This window comes from Muscardinus avellanarius (genome assembly GCF_963383645.1).
Source record: "Muscardinus avellanarius genome assembly, chromosome: 7".
Taxonomy (NCBI): Eukaryota; Metazoa; Chordata; class Mammalia; order Rodentia; family Gliridae; genus Muscardinus; species Muscardinus avellanarius.
This window is the reverse complement of record NC_137793.1, coordinates 80,661,092-80,676,289: the sequence shown is the minus strand read 5'-3', so window position 1 is coordinate 80,676,289 and position 15,198 is coordinate 80,661,092. Positions and strand designations below refer to the sequence as shown.

Here is a 15,198-nt window from a genome sequence, read left to right as displayed (position 1 = left end):
ACAAGCGTGCGCCACCACGCCCGGCTGACTTTATGGATTTTTGAGTGTGTTTGTAATGGGGTAATTTTCATGATTCAGTTGATTGGCTTTAAGTTGAAAAAATTAACAATGGCACATCTTAAATTCTTTATATGAGGATTATGCATAATGAAATATTGCTACAGATATACCAAAGTGATTTCTGTACTTCCCTGATAATAAATTCTAAATTGCTAAGAGTTTCTCCCTCCCAGCCCTGTTCTTGTTACTAAATCTATTTTTAGCTAGGATCAGGGCATCCACACTAGTTTTGCTTCAAGAATGCTGGGTTGCCAGGTGCGATGGCACACATCTGTAATCCCAATACTTGAGAGTCTGAGACATCAAAAGCACAGGTTCGAGGCCAGACACAGCAACTTAGTGAGACCTTTGAGAACTTAGACCCTGTTTCAAAATAAAAAAATAAAAATTAAAAGGGCTGGGGGTGAGCTCAGAGGTTCAGTCCCCCAGTACCAGAGGGGAAAGAGAGAAAGCTAACTAGGTCTGTCTTCTTCCTTCTGCCCCAGGTCTCCTCTACCCAGCATACTCTCCATGTTTCTCATTCCTCTATAGCATTTACGTGACCCAGCTTAATAGCTTAGTGCTTTTTTTGGCACTCTTTATTTCTTCTTTATTTCCTGTTAAAGTAATAAGCATACGCTCTGTTGCTCTTGCCTAAAAGTCTTGAACTGGTCTTGGATTTCCCGCCATCTGGGTTCTGGCTGGATTGCAATTTCCTTTTGATGCTGTAATACTTTTTTCCCTAAGCTTGAATGTGGGGCTTATAGAACTTGTTTGCTTTTATTTATTTTTTTTTCCTCCTAAGATGTGCACAATTTTTCTTGAGCTTATTTTGCTGTTTTGTGCTGTTACTTTTAATTGTTTCCGACTGGGGGGTGGGGCTGAGGGTGAGATTTGGCTTGAATTTGGGTCTCTGTGATTACTCACATTTCCCCAGAAGTCCTGCATGCACTCCTCTGTGTGTGTGTGTGTGTGTGTGTGTGTGTGTGTCCCTCTCTCTCTCTCTCTCTCTTTCTCTCTCTCTGCCTTTGACAAACCACTTTTGAAAGGCCATTGATCTCTGATGTAAATTGTGTTAAGAGGAAGATGGGCTTGGGGTAAGGATGCTCAGGAATCCAGTCCTGTACAGTCATGAGCTTGGCCATCTGGAAGTCTCCTCTTGCTCAATGAAATGGAGTAAACATTGTCCATTATGAAATCCACCACGCAGGCTGCCAGGGACGAATGGGATCCCACCCAAAGCCAATCGCTGCTCTGACAGGGAAATTGGCTAGCACTGCCTGAGACTACTCCAGCCTCCCCCGTCCCTGATGTCACAATTCAGAGGCTGCCGCCTGCCTAGGAGGTTGTAGAAAGCTCTGTAGGTTCTCTCCGTGTGTCCTACAGGGCTCTCTGGGCCAGGTTCCTGTCTGATGGCTTTTATGAAAAAATATCTTCTCCCCATTCTGGTGCTCTTCTTGGCCTACTACTACTATTCTGAAAATGAGGAATTCAGACCAGGTAAGTACCAATGTGTGTCTCATTTTGGAAGAATAGTTAGAAAACACGGGGATGCTGGAGTGTTCCTAAGGATTAAGATGTGCTCTTGGTCCCTAAAGTTGCTGAAAAGGAAGGCACCCTGAAGTGGGACTGTTCCTCTGTGTCCTTTAGCCACGGGCTGTGGGCAGGAGGGGTGTATGGAAGGTTGTAAGGAGGGGTGTTCGTGAACCAAGAGCTTGCCAAATAGGCCATGATTTGCTTGGCACCCTTAAGAGAAAGCAATTTCAAATCCGTAAAAGTGAAGGTGATGCCCAAAATCACAAGACAATTGGGCTTAAAGGCGAGACTGATCCTTGGGAGGCTAAAAAGGACTCTAGCACCGATTGACTATGTAGAAGTGAGGGGAAACCCCAGAATCTCTATGAACACAGTATTTTGATCATTTTTTTAATTTTCTTTCCATTAAGCAAAATTCACTGAGTCCAGGAATGTCTGGAATTCCCGTGTCTTGGCTGAGTCATGACCTAGCTGACCTTGTTTTCATGATCTCTGTACATGGAGGCTTTTAGGAATGGCAGCAGACAGACTCGGTTTGGAGCAGCCAGGCCAAACTCTCACTTGAGAGCATGTTTATTCATAAAAACAACTGGAACTGTGCTCTCCATGGTCAACAGAGTTGGGGACAAACCGATCTGGTCTCATAACCTTGAAAGTTGGAAAGGGAAATTAGGCTGTCCATGTGCTGAGAAGGGGAAGGGATGTGGCAGCCAAGGTGGGTATAATCTCACTTCCTTTTGGGGTTCCCCAGAGATGCTCCGAGGAAAGAAAGTGATTGTTACAGGGGCCAGCAAAGGGATTGGAAGAGAAATTGCTTATCATCTGGCGAAGATGGGAGCCCATGTGGTGGTAACAGCAAGGTCAAAGGAAAGTCTGCAGAAGGTGAGGGTTCTTTGCCCACATGTGACTATATCCTCATGTGCCCAGGTGTGTGTTCTTACAGATGCTCACATATATACATGAACTCCCCCCTCTCTCTCTGTTTTTCTCTCTTTCACTTTCTTCTCACTCTCTCTGCCTCTGTCTCTACCTCTGTCTCCGTGTGTGTGTGTGTGTGTGTGTGTGTGTGTGTGTGTGTGTGTGTATCGCTATCTCCATATATATTGCACTCTCACATTAAGGTTCAAACACCCACCCACAGGAATATAAAATGTGTATTAAGGTGACACACGCTTGTAATCCCAGTCAGTACTTGGGAGGCTAAAAAAAAGAGGATTTGAGTTTGCAGCCAGCCTCAGCTACTTAATGAGGCCCTCTACAACTTAGCAAGACCCTGTTTCAAAATAAAAAGAATAAAAATAGGGCAGGGGTTGTAGCTCGGAGGTTGAATGCCCCTGGATTCCATCCCCAGACCAGAAAAAAAATATGTATTAAAATATTTGTTCACACACATACACATATAATATACATTCAGCCCCAAAGTTTTTGAGTTGTATACACTCAGTCAAATGCCCACTCACACATTTACTCATGAAATAATAGATGTACAGACATATATTCAGATGCTAAAATTCTAGTACCTGCTCATAAATACTTATGAGACTCATACGCATGCAGATTCTCAGGCGCAAGCCCAAGGATATGCTAACATTCACAGACCTTGAGCTGCCTATATAGAAAATCTGCATCCATATCCATATGCATTCAGAAACAACTATCCTAAATTCCATGAGCAGAAATCAGGGACGTATACCTCAGCATAGTCATAATTTATTCACTCAAACCCCATCATCTTCCAGAAATATTTCAGACACAGGACAGTGAACATGAAGAGTATATTTAGGAACACACACACACACACACACACACACACACACACACACACACACACACACTTTATCTCTTCTATAAACAGAGCTGTGAGGCACCTCTCATTTAAGCTCTGAGGACTTCAGAGACTGAGCCCAAAAGGCTAGAGCTAAGACTGATGCCACTTCTGTGGTGTCTCTGCAGGTGGTATCCCACTGTCTAGAGCTTGGAGCAGCCTCTGCACACTACATTGCTGGCACCATGGAAGACACGACCTTCGCAGAGCAATTTGTTGCCAAAGCAGGAAAGCTCATGGGTAAGGCTGCTTGTCTTCTTCTCTCCACTAGAGGGGCACCAGAGAGCTTTTGGGAGGGGAAGAGGAAAGTATCAACCCCAGATAGTTTCTCTCAACACAGCTGTCTCTTGCAGGTGGACTAGATATGCTCATTCTCAACCACATCGCCCAAACGTCTATGAGTCCTTTTATTAATGATATCTCTGAAGTTCGCAAAAGCATGGAGGTCAACTTCTTCAGTTACGTTGTCCTGAGCATAGCCGCCTTGCCCATGCTGAAACAGAGCAATGGAAGCATTGCTGTCGTCTCCTCGATGGCTGGTGAGTGGGACAGGAACCAGGGCAGAAGCTAGGAGCAGACCAGGGATAGGGCTAGGCTCTGTAATGAACGTGACTTTTTTTTAATTCAGTTTCAATGGAGAGAAGTAACACAATGTAAACTTGAAGTTGGACTTATCGTAGTGACATTAAACAAGAGATGATTGATAGCTATGCGTGGACAGAGAGATGCACGAAGGGTCTGGGGTATGTAAACTCAGTGAGAGACATGCATGCTGAGTAAAAGAGACATTGTTAAGAACTAGTGGGCCAAGCTGGGCATGGTGGCACATGCCTATAATTCCAGTACGTGGGCAGCTGACACAGGAGAATTGCAGATTTGAGGTCAGTCTCAGCAACTTAGCAAGACCTTGTTTCAAAATTAAAAATTTAAAATTAAAGCACTGGGAGTATAGCTCAGTGGTAGAAAGCCCCTGAGTTCAATCCCCCATACAAAACCAAAACAAAAACTAGTGGGCCATAAAAAATTAGATTGCTTAAAGTAGGTAGGTTACAAAATCAGTGAGAGTAGAAGAGAAAAAAGCAGTAAGTCAAGGTTCCCAGGGTAAGCCTGGTGGTTTGTGATCTACAAATGGAAGACCGAAAGGATACCAAGAGGCTACTGAAAGTATAACTTGTCCTGGTCTCTCTACTAGAGATCTAGTCACAACGGATAAAAAAGACTTTGTATCCAGGCATGGTAGTGCAGGTTCTGTAATCCCAGTGCTTGGGAAGTTGAGACAGGAGGATTGCAGGTTCAAGATCAGCTTCAACAACTTAGTGAGGATTTCAATAACTTAGCAAGACCTTATTTCAAAATAAAAAATAGAGCTGGATGTGGTGGTGCTCGCTTGTTATCCCAGCATTTGGGAGGCTGAGACCGGAGGATCGTGTTTTGCGGACAGCCTCAGCTACTTAGTGAGGCCCTTCGCAACTTAATAAGACCCTTTTTCAAATTGAAAAGGATAAAAAATAGGGAAGGGGTGTAGCTCAGAGGCTGAATGTCCCTGGGTTCCATCCCCAGACCTGAAAAAAAAAAAAAATAGGTTTGATGTGGTGGTGCCTGTAATCCTAGTACATGGGAGGCTGAGGCAGGAAGATCACAGGTTTGAGTACAGCCTCAACAAGTAGTGAAACACTCATCCACCTAGTGAGACCCTTTTCCAAATAATAAATAAATTTGGACTGGGGGTGTAGATCAAAGGTAGAATTCCTCTGAGGGGCTCAATCCCCAGTACCACAATATATAAAGTAAAATAAAATAGGGTGTAGGGTACAGCTTGGAAGTAAAATACCCCCCTATGTTCAATCTCCAGTATCAAAAAAAAAAAGAAGAACAAGAACAAGAAGAATTTCACAGTCTCCATGACCAAGAACCATAGGTTCTTGAAACAAAGGTAGAAGTCAAAACTGAAATACTTTCGCAAACCAGACCTGGTGGTGCATGCCTGTAATCCCAGTACTTGTGAGGCTGAGACAGGAAGAGTGCAGGTTTCAGACCAGCCTCAGCAACCTAGCAAGACCCTGTTTCAAAAATAGAAATAAATAAATAAATAAAACTAAATTTTAAAAAAGGGTTGGGGCTGTAGCTCAGAGGCAGAATATTCCTGGGTTCAATCCCTACTACTACTACTACACACACACACACAAGAAAGACTTTCACAGCGTACAGGAAGGGGTTAGCCAGAAGGAAATAAAATGAACAATAGCAGTGACATCACGAGCAAGAGACCAACAAACCTGCCTATATTAGGGGCATTCTTCAATATCTCAACTTGTTGCTGGGCGTGGTGGCGCACGCTTGTAATCCCAGCATTCGGGAGGCTGAGACAGGAGGATCGCAGTTTGTGGACAGCCTCAGCTACTTAGTGAGGCCCTTCCCAACTCAGTGAAACCCTGTTTCAAAATAATGAATAAAAAAATAGGACTGGGGGTGTAGCTCAGAGGTAGAATGTCCCTGGGTTCCATTCCTGGTATCACACACACAAATCTCAACTTGTTTCAGGAAAAGTCCAATTTAAACAACCAACGTGGTAGTGAGTAAACATGTAGAGGAAATAAAGGTTCATGAAGAGATCTCTGTGGTTTGCAGAGGTCCCTAGTACTTAGGATGGTGGCTGCAGCAGAAGCTATCACCAGTAAAAAGCCAGAGGGTTTCCAGCTTGAGGGATTCCCAGATCCATTTCACCATGGATCCAAGATCCACACATCTTTGTTGATTAGTCAATTAAAAGGATGTGGCTATAAAGTCTAAAATGCCATGGTCAAAGTCAGCCATCTAAATGTCCTTCCTGGCAGATGACTTGGAAGATTTTCCATTGTGAGCTGCTAAGTGTCACTTCTGAGGTTGAACCTAATAGTACCATCTAGGTTGTAAACAGTTCTCTTCTCTGGCCCAGGAAAGGCCTGTGTAGTGGTTTGATAAAGAGGCAGTGTGTCTGTGCTACCCGACAAATGGAGTGATTGATATGCATCCCTGTGCTTCCCAGCCAACACAGACTCCCCACCCCTCCCCAGCCACAGACTCTCAGGGCTGAAAGGAAGGAAGAGTTTCCAGATGCATACTGAGTGAGAGGGTGCTGGGCACATCCCCAACCCATCCCAGGGCATTGGCCAAAACCTTCACATCAGTCATGATGTAGTTGGCTTTAATGATTTCAATTGATTAAATAATAAATCCACCCTGGGCCAGGCATGTGCTTCAGCTCTGGTTAGAGAATTTAACTTTTACAATATATACAAAATCTAAATGCACTTAGAAGGAGTAAGAATTATTACAGCCCCAGGGTATGATGAAATTCTCATTGTCTCTGTTTCCATATATCTTCTATTCCTACACAATGGCACTTGGTAATTCCATGGACTCTAGGAGGTAGAAATTTAGTTGAATAACTATTTTTTGTGCCCATTGTTTATGTAGGCAAGAGTTTAACTTTTTTGCTTTGATTCATGTCTATGAGCTTACAAAGTGCAAATATATTGCTTTCTCTCCTTAACTAAAAAATATTCTGTGCTCCATGGTATATTCTTTTGAACTAAAAATGTTTGTTAATCTTTCTTCCCTAAAGTTTGAATTCTACAAACATGGAAGACATCAAATTGGTCCCAGGTCAGTGCAAGAGTACTAGGGCAGAGTTTTAATCACTTCTTTCAGAAAATGCATTAAATTACTTATTGAAGTACAATGATAAGCAGTTAATCGCCAATATTCCCAGGTATTGCACTGTGTAAAAATCTAATATTTTAATACATTTTAAAGGCTCAGCTACTTGTTTAGTATTAACAGAGACAGTATTAATGCTTCTGGAAATCTTTATGGTATATATCATTCCAATTTACCACCTTAGTTTGGCACCTACTAATGAAATTTCTTGTATATGTAACATCCAGTTACTTTGATTAGTCTCACCTCTTTCTACCATGAGCTCATTTGAACATAAGTTAAAGACCCCAATTTACAACACTTAAGGAAATCTAAATTTTTTTTTCTGCCACAAAAAAAGTCTAGGTTAGACTGTCCAGGCTGACATGGTAGTTCTGTCCCCTCTAGTTGTATAAAAACCCTTCTGTCTCAGAACCACCATCCCATGGTGTCCCTTTCAGCTTGTCATTATGTCTGAATTTTAGCTAGCGAAAAATGAAGAGGGAAGGGTACAACCTGAAAGCTATACTCTTTTATTGTTGTTGTTGGCTGCAATTGCAGCCATTCTTCAAAGTGGAAACATATCAGGAGATCTACTTCTGTAAACGGCATCAATGTTGCTAAGCAACTAGCAATCTCCCCCATGTTGTTCATGCCAAAAAATACTGAACACTAGAATAAAATATGCCCTCCACATGTGTACCACACACAAAAACATGTATGTGAACAGACACTCATACACACCTAGGCTGTCTCTCTCTCTCTCTTATCCATTCAAGGTCCCACCAAGCACTAGATACAGGCTCAGTAGGGCAGAGAAAATAATGGAAAGAAGGTGCCCTGTAGTTATTTGTTAAATAAATTGAGATAGAGCTATTATTTATTAAACATTAATACTTGACTATGAGTTTTTAAAAATCACTGGATTGGGCAGAGAATGTTGAAAATATAGGGGAGAAAAAACAGTTTATCTGCCTTTAGTCAAAATGGGTTATCTTAGGTATAAATCTAGAAGGTAAAACTGGTTCCATTTTTGAGTCCTTTGGCTTTGTGAACCCCTTGTGTGATGCATAGTGGAGCATTGCACTAGTTGCACACACATACACACACACACACACACACACACACACACACACACACACACACACCTAGAACTGAGAATGTCTCTCGGAGGATTCACAGACAACCTGCTGTCTTTCTGCTTTTCTCCTCTTAAAATCTATCCCGTGCTTCCTGTTGGCTTTTCCAGGACTCACCACATGAACATTTCCTCTTCATCTCTACTACATTTTATATACTTTGAATGGTGCATTCAAGTCTCACATCATAATGTAAATCATAGTGATGGTACAGACATGCACACAGCACTTGGCGGGCTTTCCCTGGCTCCCTCCCCACTCCCTCCTCTCCATACAAGGTATTGAGATTGACACTGGTATTCTCACATATGTATACAATGTCCATGGAAGTAGTTCCTCCTTTGATCCTCCCTCTTCCCCCTCTCTTTAGCCTAGACCACCTCCCTGGCTCCACTGAGGTTTCTCCTCCATTATTGGAAGCCCCTCTGGTATCCCCTTTACTCCCTAGCTTCCACATATAAGAGAAAATATATGACCCTTCATTTTCTGTGACTGGCTAATCTCACTTAACATAATGTTCTCCGGGTCCACCCATTTTCCTGAAAATACCTGATTTGGGTCTTCTTTATTGCTAAGTAGAGTTCCATTGCATATAATTTTAATCCATTCATCTGTTGATGGACACTTAGGTTAATTCCATAATTTGGCTATTGTGAATTGTGCTGCCAGAATCATGGATATGTATATATTACTGTAATTCTCTGACTTAAGTCCCTTTGGAAAGATACCCAGGAGTGGTATAGCTGAATTTACTACGTTTTGATAAGTTATCTTTAGAAATCCTCCTTCCTCTCTATTCCTCCTTTTTGCTTTCATCACTGACCTCAATACTACTCATAACAGTAATAATACAAATTCCAAACACACTGCACAAAAAATAAGTGTAGAGATAGCTCTTCTGTGTTAAGGAAAATGAAAGGCATATTTTAAGTGAAACTATAATAAGGCTGGGTTGCATAGATCTTTAAAGTGAAAATAGTCTAAAAGGAATAAAGAACCTTGTCAAGTCTAGCTGTGGCGAAACACACCTGTAATCCCAGTACTTGGGGGACTGAGACAGGAGGATCATTGTTTCGAGGTCAGCCTCAGCAACCTTGTGAGACCCTCAGCAACTCAGCGAGAGCCTGTTTAAAAAATAATAATAAAAAGGGCTGTGCTGTAGCTGGGAGGTAGAGTGCCCCTGGATTTAATCCTAGTACCAAAAAAAAAAAAAAAAGAGCCTTGTCTATAACCTCTGAGAGCTCATCACACCTCTCCTTAGAAGCCCCAGTCACCTACAGTTACTTGTTAATTTTGCTCCAAATCTTTTAAAAATATCAACTTTCAACATATATATATATATATATGTGTGTGTGTGTGTGTATATATACATATATATATATATAGTTTTTTATTCAGATGCATTCCTTTCCTGTTTTACTCCTTTACAGCAGCCATCATCCCATACTATTTTTTAAATGTAAATGTGTAGTATTTCAGGCACATCAAGTAAACCAGCCCAGAGCAAGTGTCTCATAAAGGCAATCTTTTAGTGAGAAAACTCAGAACAAGGAATGAAGTCACTTGTTGGACCTTAAACTATTAGTCAGTTGAGGTCTGCCTGTGTGGTCCAAACCTATTTCAAGAATTCAGCATTTTATAAAGGGTATGGGAGGGAACATGTTTCACTCAACAGGTTTTGGAATATCCATAATGCTGTTTTACATAGAGACAAAAATATACAGATGTTAATCTCATTCCCGCCTTCAGCTCTGGCACCCACGCCTTCCTGAAAGGTTGGCCAGTTCCTCGATGTATATGCATGCCTTGGGATGTAGCAGAGTTGGGGGGGGGGGCAAAATCCAGGATGTGAAAGGGCTTGGAACTAGAGTGGAAAGCCATAATTTGTCTCTCATCAAAATTGTTCAAATAGTTCAAAGAAAACATGCGTCTTTTTCCTTAAATCCAATCACCAAAGAAACATTTTTTTTTTTTTTTTTTTGGTGGTACTGGGGTTCCTGGAAGCCCTTCTACCTCCGGGCTACACTCCCAGACCCATTTTATACTTTTTTATTTTTGGAAACAGGGTGTCTTAAGCTAGTGCGGCTGACTTCAAACCTGCGCGATCCTCCTGTCTCCGCCTTCCAAGCGCGGGGATTACAAGCGTGCGCCACCACGCCCAGCTAAGAAACAATTTTTAAGAACACTATTTCCAAGATGAGGGGAAATGTATAAGCATGTGGAGACAGTTAAAGGGTTAATCCATTGGCAGGGAGGTGAGTACACATGTGCAAAGGTGAAACCAGGGGTCGTGCATGTCTGTAATCCCAATACGTAGGAGGCTGAGACAGGAGGATCATAGGTTCAAGACCATCCTTACTAACTTAGTGAGACCTGTTTCAAAATAAAAAAAAAAATAAAATAAAATAAAAAGGATTGGGGTGCAACTTGGAAGTAGAATACCCCTGGGTTCAATCCCCAATACCACAAAAGTAAACAAGTAAATAAGCAAGTAAGCAGAGATGAGGCTTGTGTGTATAGCTGCATCAAATGTAGGACCTGGAAGAATGCCAAGGAAGATCAGAATAAGATTCAATAACATGGGTATAAAAATTCTAGGAGTCATTGTTGCCTAAAAGCATATTTAGGCAAAACCTGAGGATCAAGACAGATCCTGCTAAATTTATTTAAAAGTTCAAGTATCTATCCCCCCAAAAATGGAGATGAAGGAGAATTGAAAGAGGAATGAAGGCGGGCATGGTGGCACAAGCTTGTAATCCCAGTACCTTGGGAGGCTGAGGCAGGAGTATCACAGGTTCAAAGCCAGCCTCAGACACTTAGTGAGGCCCTCCACAACTCAGTGAGACCCTGATTCAAATTTTTAAAAATAGGGCTGGGAGTATAAAATGCCCCTGGTGGTTCAATCCACAATACTGCAAAAAAAAAAAAAAAAAAAAAAAAGAGGGATGAAGACAGCAATGATGTCGTGCAGATTGAAAACAATATAATGCTCTTCACAATAATGGCTGCTCCAAGTTCTCCCCTTTAAAGGCTGAAGCTTAGGTAGTCAGGAATACTTAACTGCCAGGCCATAAGTTTTATTCACATGCACCTCTGGATGAAAATAGCCAGTTTCCAGCATTATTTGTGGCTTTATTTTTACCCACTAATGGGTTTGAGGAGGCTTACAAGAAATACATTCTTTTTTTGATATACAAAATTTAAAAACACTTAAAATGAATTCAAGATCATGTCCCTTTCCCATTCAGAATAGCTGTGTGAGTCCGCATCTCATACCTACTTTGCAGAGTTAACGCAGTTCTCAGAATTGACAGTTTTGTGGTTAAAAGAAAAAGATGTTTAGTAGATATAATTTGAGCTTCTTTTCTTGTGAACTGGAACATGAGCGTCCTCTCCCGCTGAGAGCACCATTTCTGTTTTTGTTTATCATTGTATCCTCAATGCTTACCACAGAATCTAGCATGTAGTTAACATTAATAAAAGTCTAGTAGCCGGGCGTGGTGTCACACTCTTAGTCCCAGCATTTGGGAGGCTGAGACAGGAGGATCATGATTCATGGACAGCCTCAGCTACTAGTGAGGCCCTTTGCAACTCAGTGAGACCCTGTTTCAAACTAAAGAATAAAAAATTAGGGCTGGGAATGTAGTTCATAGGTAGACTGTCCCTGGGTTCTATCTCTAGCACTGCAAAAATAAATAAATAAATAAATAAATAAATAAATAAATAAATAAAAGTCTAGAGCTCAAACAAATTTCTTTTTCATATGTTTATAGGCTGTGTCTTTTCTCCTGTGAATTGCTTTTCCATAGGCTTGCCCAATGACATGTTAGCCAAACCTTTCTAAAAGAGTAAGTTGACCTCACGCTAGCTTCTTGTTACAAACTTGAAAAGGGCATATCATGTAAACACAGACATATATAAAATTAATAAAGTGGAAAGCAAATTTGACAGGGTGTGAGTATGTAGCCTTACATGTCTGATCTTGACCCACAGACAATTCCTGTTGATTCATTTCAATGAGTTGAAGTCTACTTGAGGTGCCTCAGGAAGAGGAATGGTTAGGGAAAGAATGTATAATTTCATATGTGAGAAACTTATTCTATCAATGAGTTTGCACAAGTGCTTCCCAAATATATTTATTCATTCAAAAAATATTATCCATGCATGGTGGAACAGTCCATAATCCCAGAACTTGGGAGGCTGGGACAAGTGAATTGCCAAGACCAGCCTCAGCAACTTAGGGAGACCCTTAGCAACTTAATGAGACTGTGTCTCAAAATTTAAAAAGTGCTGGAACATAGCTCAGAAGTAGAATGTCCATGGGTTCAATCCCCAGAACAATAACAACAAAAGGAATAATCATCAATGCAGTCACAGATGTAGTTGCAAAACATTTATTGTAGGATTTTTTCCACGGATCCATGAACTTATAAGCAGATACTAATGCTGAAGATAATAGCCGCCTGACATATGCTTTAAGGCAGCCATCACAGTTAAGAGAATGTCAGAGCCCAATTAATATATGCTTTTGTTGATTTTACTGTTAGCTTTGAATCATTTCATAGTTTCCCATGAAGTTGTCTAGTTCAGAAAATCCCACACAATAAGTGCATAAAATAAATCTTTTCCTTCCTGGCAGTAGGTCTTTCCTTATACTCTAAATAAACAAATGTTGGGCAACATTTAAAGATTGTTATTTTGAAAGTGCATCAATGCTTCAGTCCTTGTGGGACACACATCTCCACACAAGCAGTAAAAATCTACTTGCAGAGACAGCTGGCCTTACAGGAATTGCACTTGAGAAGCCTCCAGGAAATGGCACCACCCAGGTCTTCCAGGGATGACATGCTGGTACCTGCTTCTCTCACTGTGCCCAAGCCTCTTCTTTCTTGTCTCCTGGCTTCTGCCTCTTCATCTGGTGCATAGTTCAACAGTACTCTTCTCAGTCTAACAACTCCCAAAGCACTGCCCACTATCTCAGTCTCTCAACTTTTTCTTTCAACTCCAGATTTCCCCCCAAGAAGAGGTATGTAGTTGATCCAGCAGCATGGTAAAAGCCAATCCCACCAAGCTATTCATATTGACCAGCCTAGAGAGGTACAACCTTTGAGCCAGGTCTAATCTGCTGAGGCCATAGGAAGGGCCGTGTTAGACCAGAAGCAAGGGAGACAGTCTGAATCACTTGTGCACCTTTCTCTAAATATTGCTTCTGCCAACCAGGTTTTTATTTCCAGGCCATTCAAATGCAGAGTATATCAGGAAACTGAGGAACCCAAGTTGATTGATGTAAAAGTGCTTGGCAAGTATGGAATCAGAGCAAAGGGAGGCTACTGGTTATGACATGTTTTGTTGACCTCAAAATGCACACTTATTCCCATCTTAATTATACTGAAAGAGAGCTACAGCTCGTACAGACTGTATCTTACAATCAGCTCAGTAGGGTTGCGGCAAGGTTGGTATCACCTGCACGCCAAATGTAGCCATTGCTGTTCCTACTGCCATCACTTTGCTTGTGGTACGTCGTGTGATCAACCTCTTTAAAAATAATTGCACTAGCCAGGCATGGTGGCACACGCTTGTAATACCAGCATTTTGGAGGCTGAGACTGGAGGATCGTGGCTCAAGGACAGCCTCAGCTACTTAGGCCCTTGGCAATTCAGTTAGACCCTGTTCCAAAATAAAGAATACAAAATCAGGCTGGGGGTGCAGCTTGGAGTAGAATACCCCTGGGTTATATCCTCAGTACCACAAAAAAATAAATAATAATTACACTAGGATAGCCAAGTACAGTGGTGGTGCTAAGACAGGAGAATCACAATTTGAGGACAGCCTCAGCAAGTAGTGAAACTCTCATCAACCTAGCCAGACCCTGTTTCAAAATAAAAATTTAAAAATAGGGTTGGGGTATGGCTCAGAGGTAGAATGCCCCTGGGTTTAATCTCTAGTACTACACATACACACCCACACCTACACCCACACATACACACATAAACACACACATAGACACACACACACACACACACATACACACACACACACATATATAATTACATCAGCTGAAATAATGAATTTATGTTAGTCCTCTTAATTATCTGATAAGATATAAATAAGATCTTATTAGAAGATGAAAAAGTACCACCATCAAAAGTTGCAAAATAGGTATTAGAAATACTGCATTAAGAAATACTATACATTAAATGATAATTGCATGGGATAAATGGCTTTGGTTGAAAAGTGTTATTATGAATGTGTAGAAATTATGCCTGGTTTTTTCATTCATTCATTTTTATTTTTTGCGAAACTCAGGATGGAACCCAGCGGCATTCTACCTCTGAGCTCCACCCGAGCCCCGTTTTTATTCTTTATTTATTTTATTTTAATTTAATTAATTTATTTATTTATTTTTGCAGGTCTGGAGGTGGAACCCAGGGGCATTTGACCTCTGAGCTACACCCCCTGCCCTTATTTTTTATTCTTTATTTTGAAACCGGGTCTCACTGAGTTGCAGAGGGCCTCAATAAGTAGCTGAGGCTGTCCGCAAACCGTGATCCTCCGGTCTCAGCCTCCCAAATGCTGGAATTACAAGCGTGCACCACCACGCCCGGCTTTTTTTTTTTTAACTATAAATTTAGCCGGGCGTGGTGGCGCACACTTGTAATCCCTTGCTTGGGAGGCTGAGACTGGAGGATCACGCAGGTTCGAAGCCAGCCTCAGCTGGCTTAAGAGACCCTGTTTCCAAATAACATATAAAATAGGTCTGGGAGTGTAGCCCAGAGGTAGAAGGCCCCTGGGTTCCATCCCCAGTACCACCACCACCAAAAAAAAAAAAAAAAAAAAAACAACTATAAGTTTAATAAAAAATTTTTTTGGTTCTTTTGGGGATGGAACCCAGGGGCATTCTCCTCCAAGCTACATCCCCAACCATATTTTTTATTCTTTATTTTGAAACAGAGTCTCACTAAATTGCAGAGGGCCTTACTA

General features: G+C 41.5%; 1 protein-coding gene across 2 annotated transcripts in view; it reads left to right on the top strand.

Moving 5' to 3' along the window:
- Positions 1 to 1,430: 1,430 nt before the first annotated feature.
- Positions 1,431 to 15,198, top strand: part of HSD11B1 (hydroxysteroid 11-beta dehydrogenase 1) — a gene marked incomplete at its 3' end in the record, with an annotated part of 36,299 nt that continues 22,531 nt past the window's right edge. Inside the window, exons 1-4 of one of the 2 annotated variants that reach the window (XM_080698577.1) lie at positions 1,431 to 1,539; positions 2,327 to 2,457; positions 3,529 to 3,640; positions 3,754 to 3,939. In XM_080698577.1, coding sequence (XP_080554703.1) covers positions 1,452 to 1,539; positions 2,327 to 2,457; positions 3,529 to 3,640; positions 3,754 to 3,939 — 517 coding nt within the window. In that variant the 5' untranslated portion in view covers positions 1,431 to 1,451. The remainder of the gene's footprint in view (positions 1,540 to 2,326; positions 2,458 to 3,528; positions 3,641 to 3,753; positions 3,940 to 15,198) is intronic. The other variant, XM_080698576.1, reaches the window with a different exon arrangement.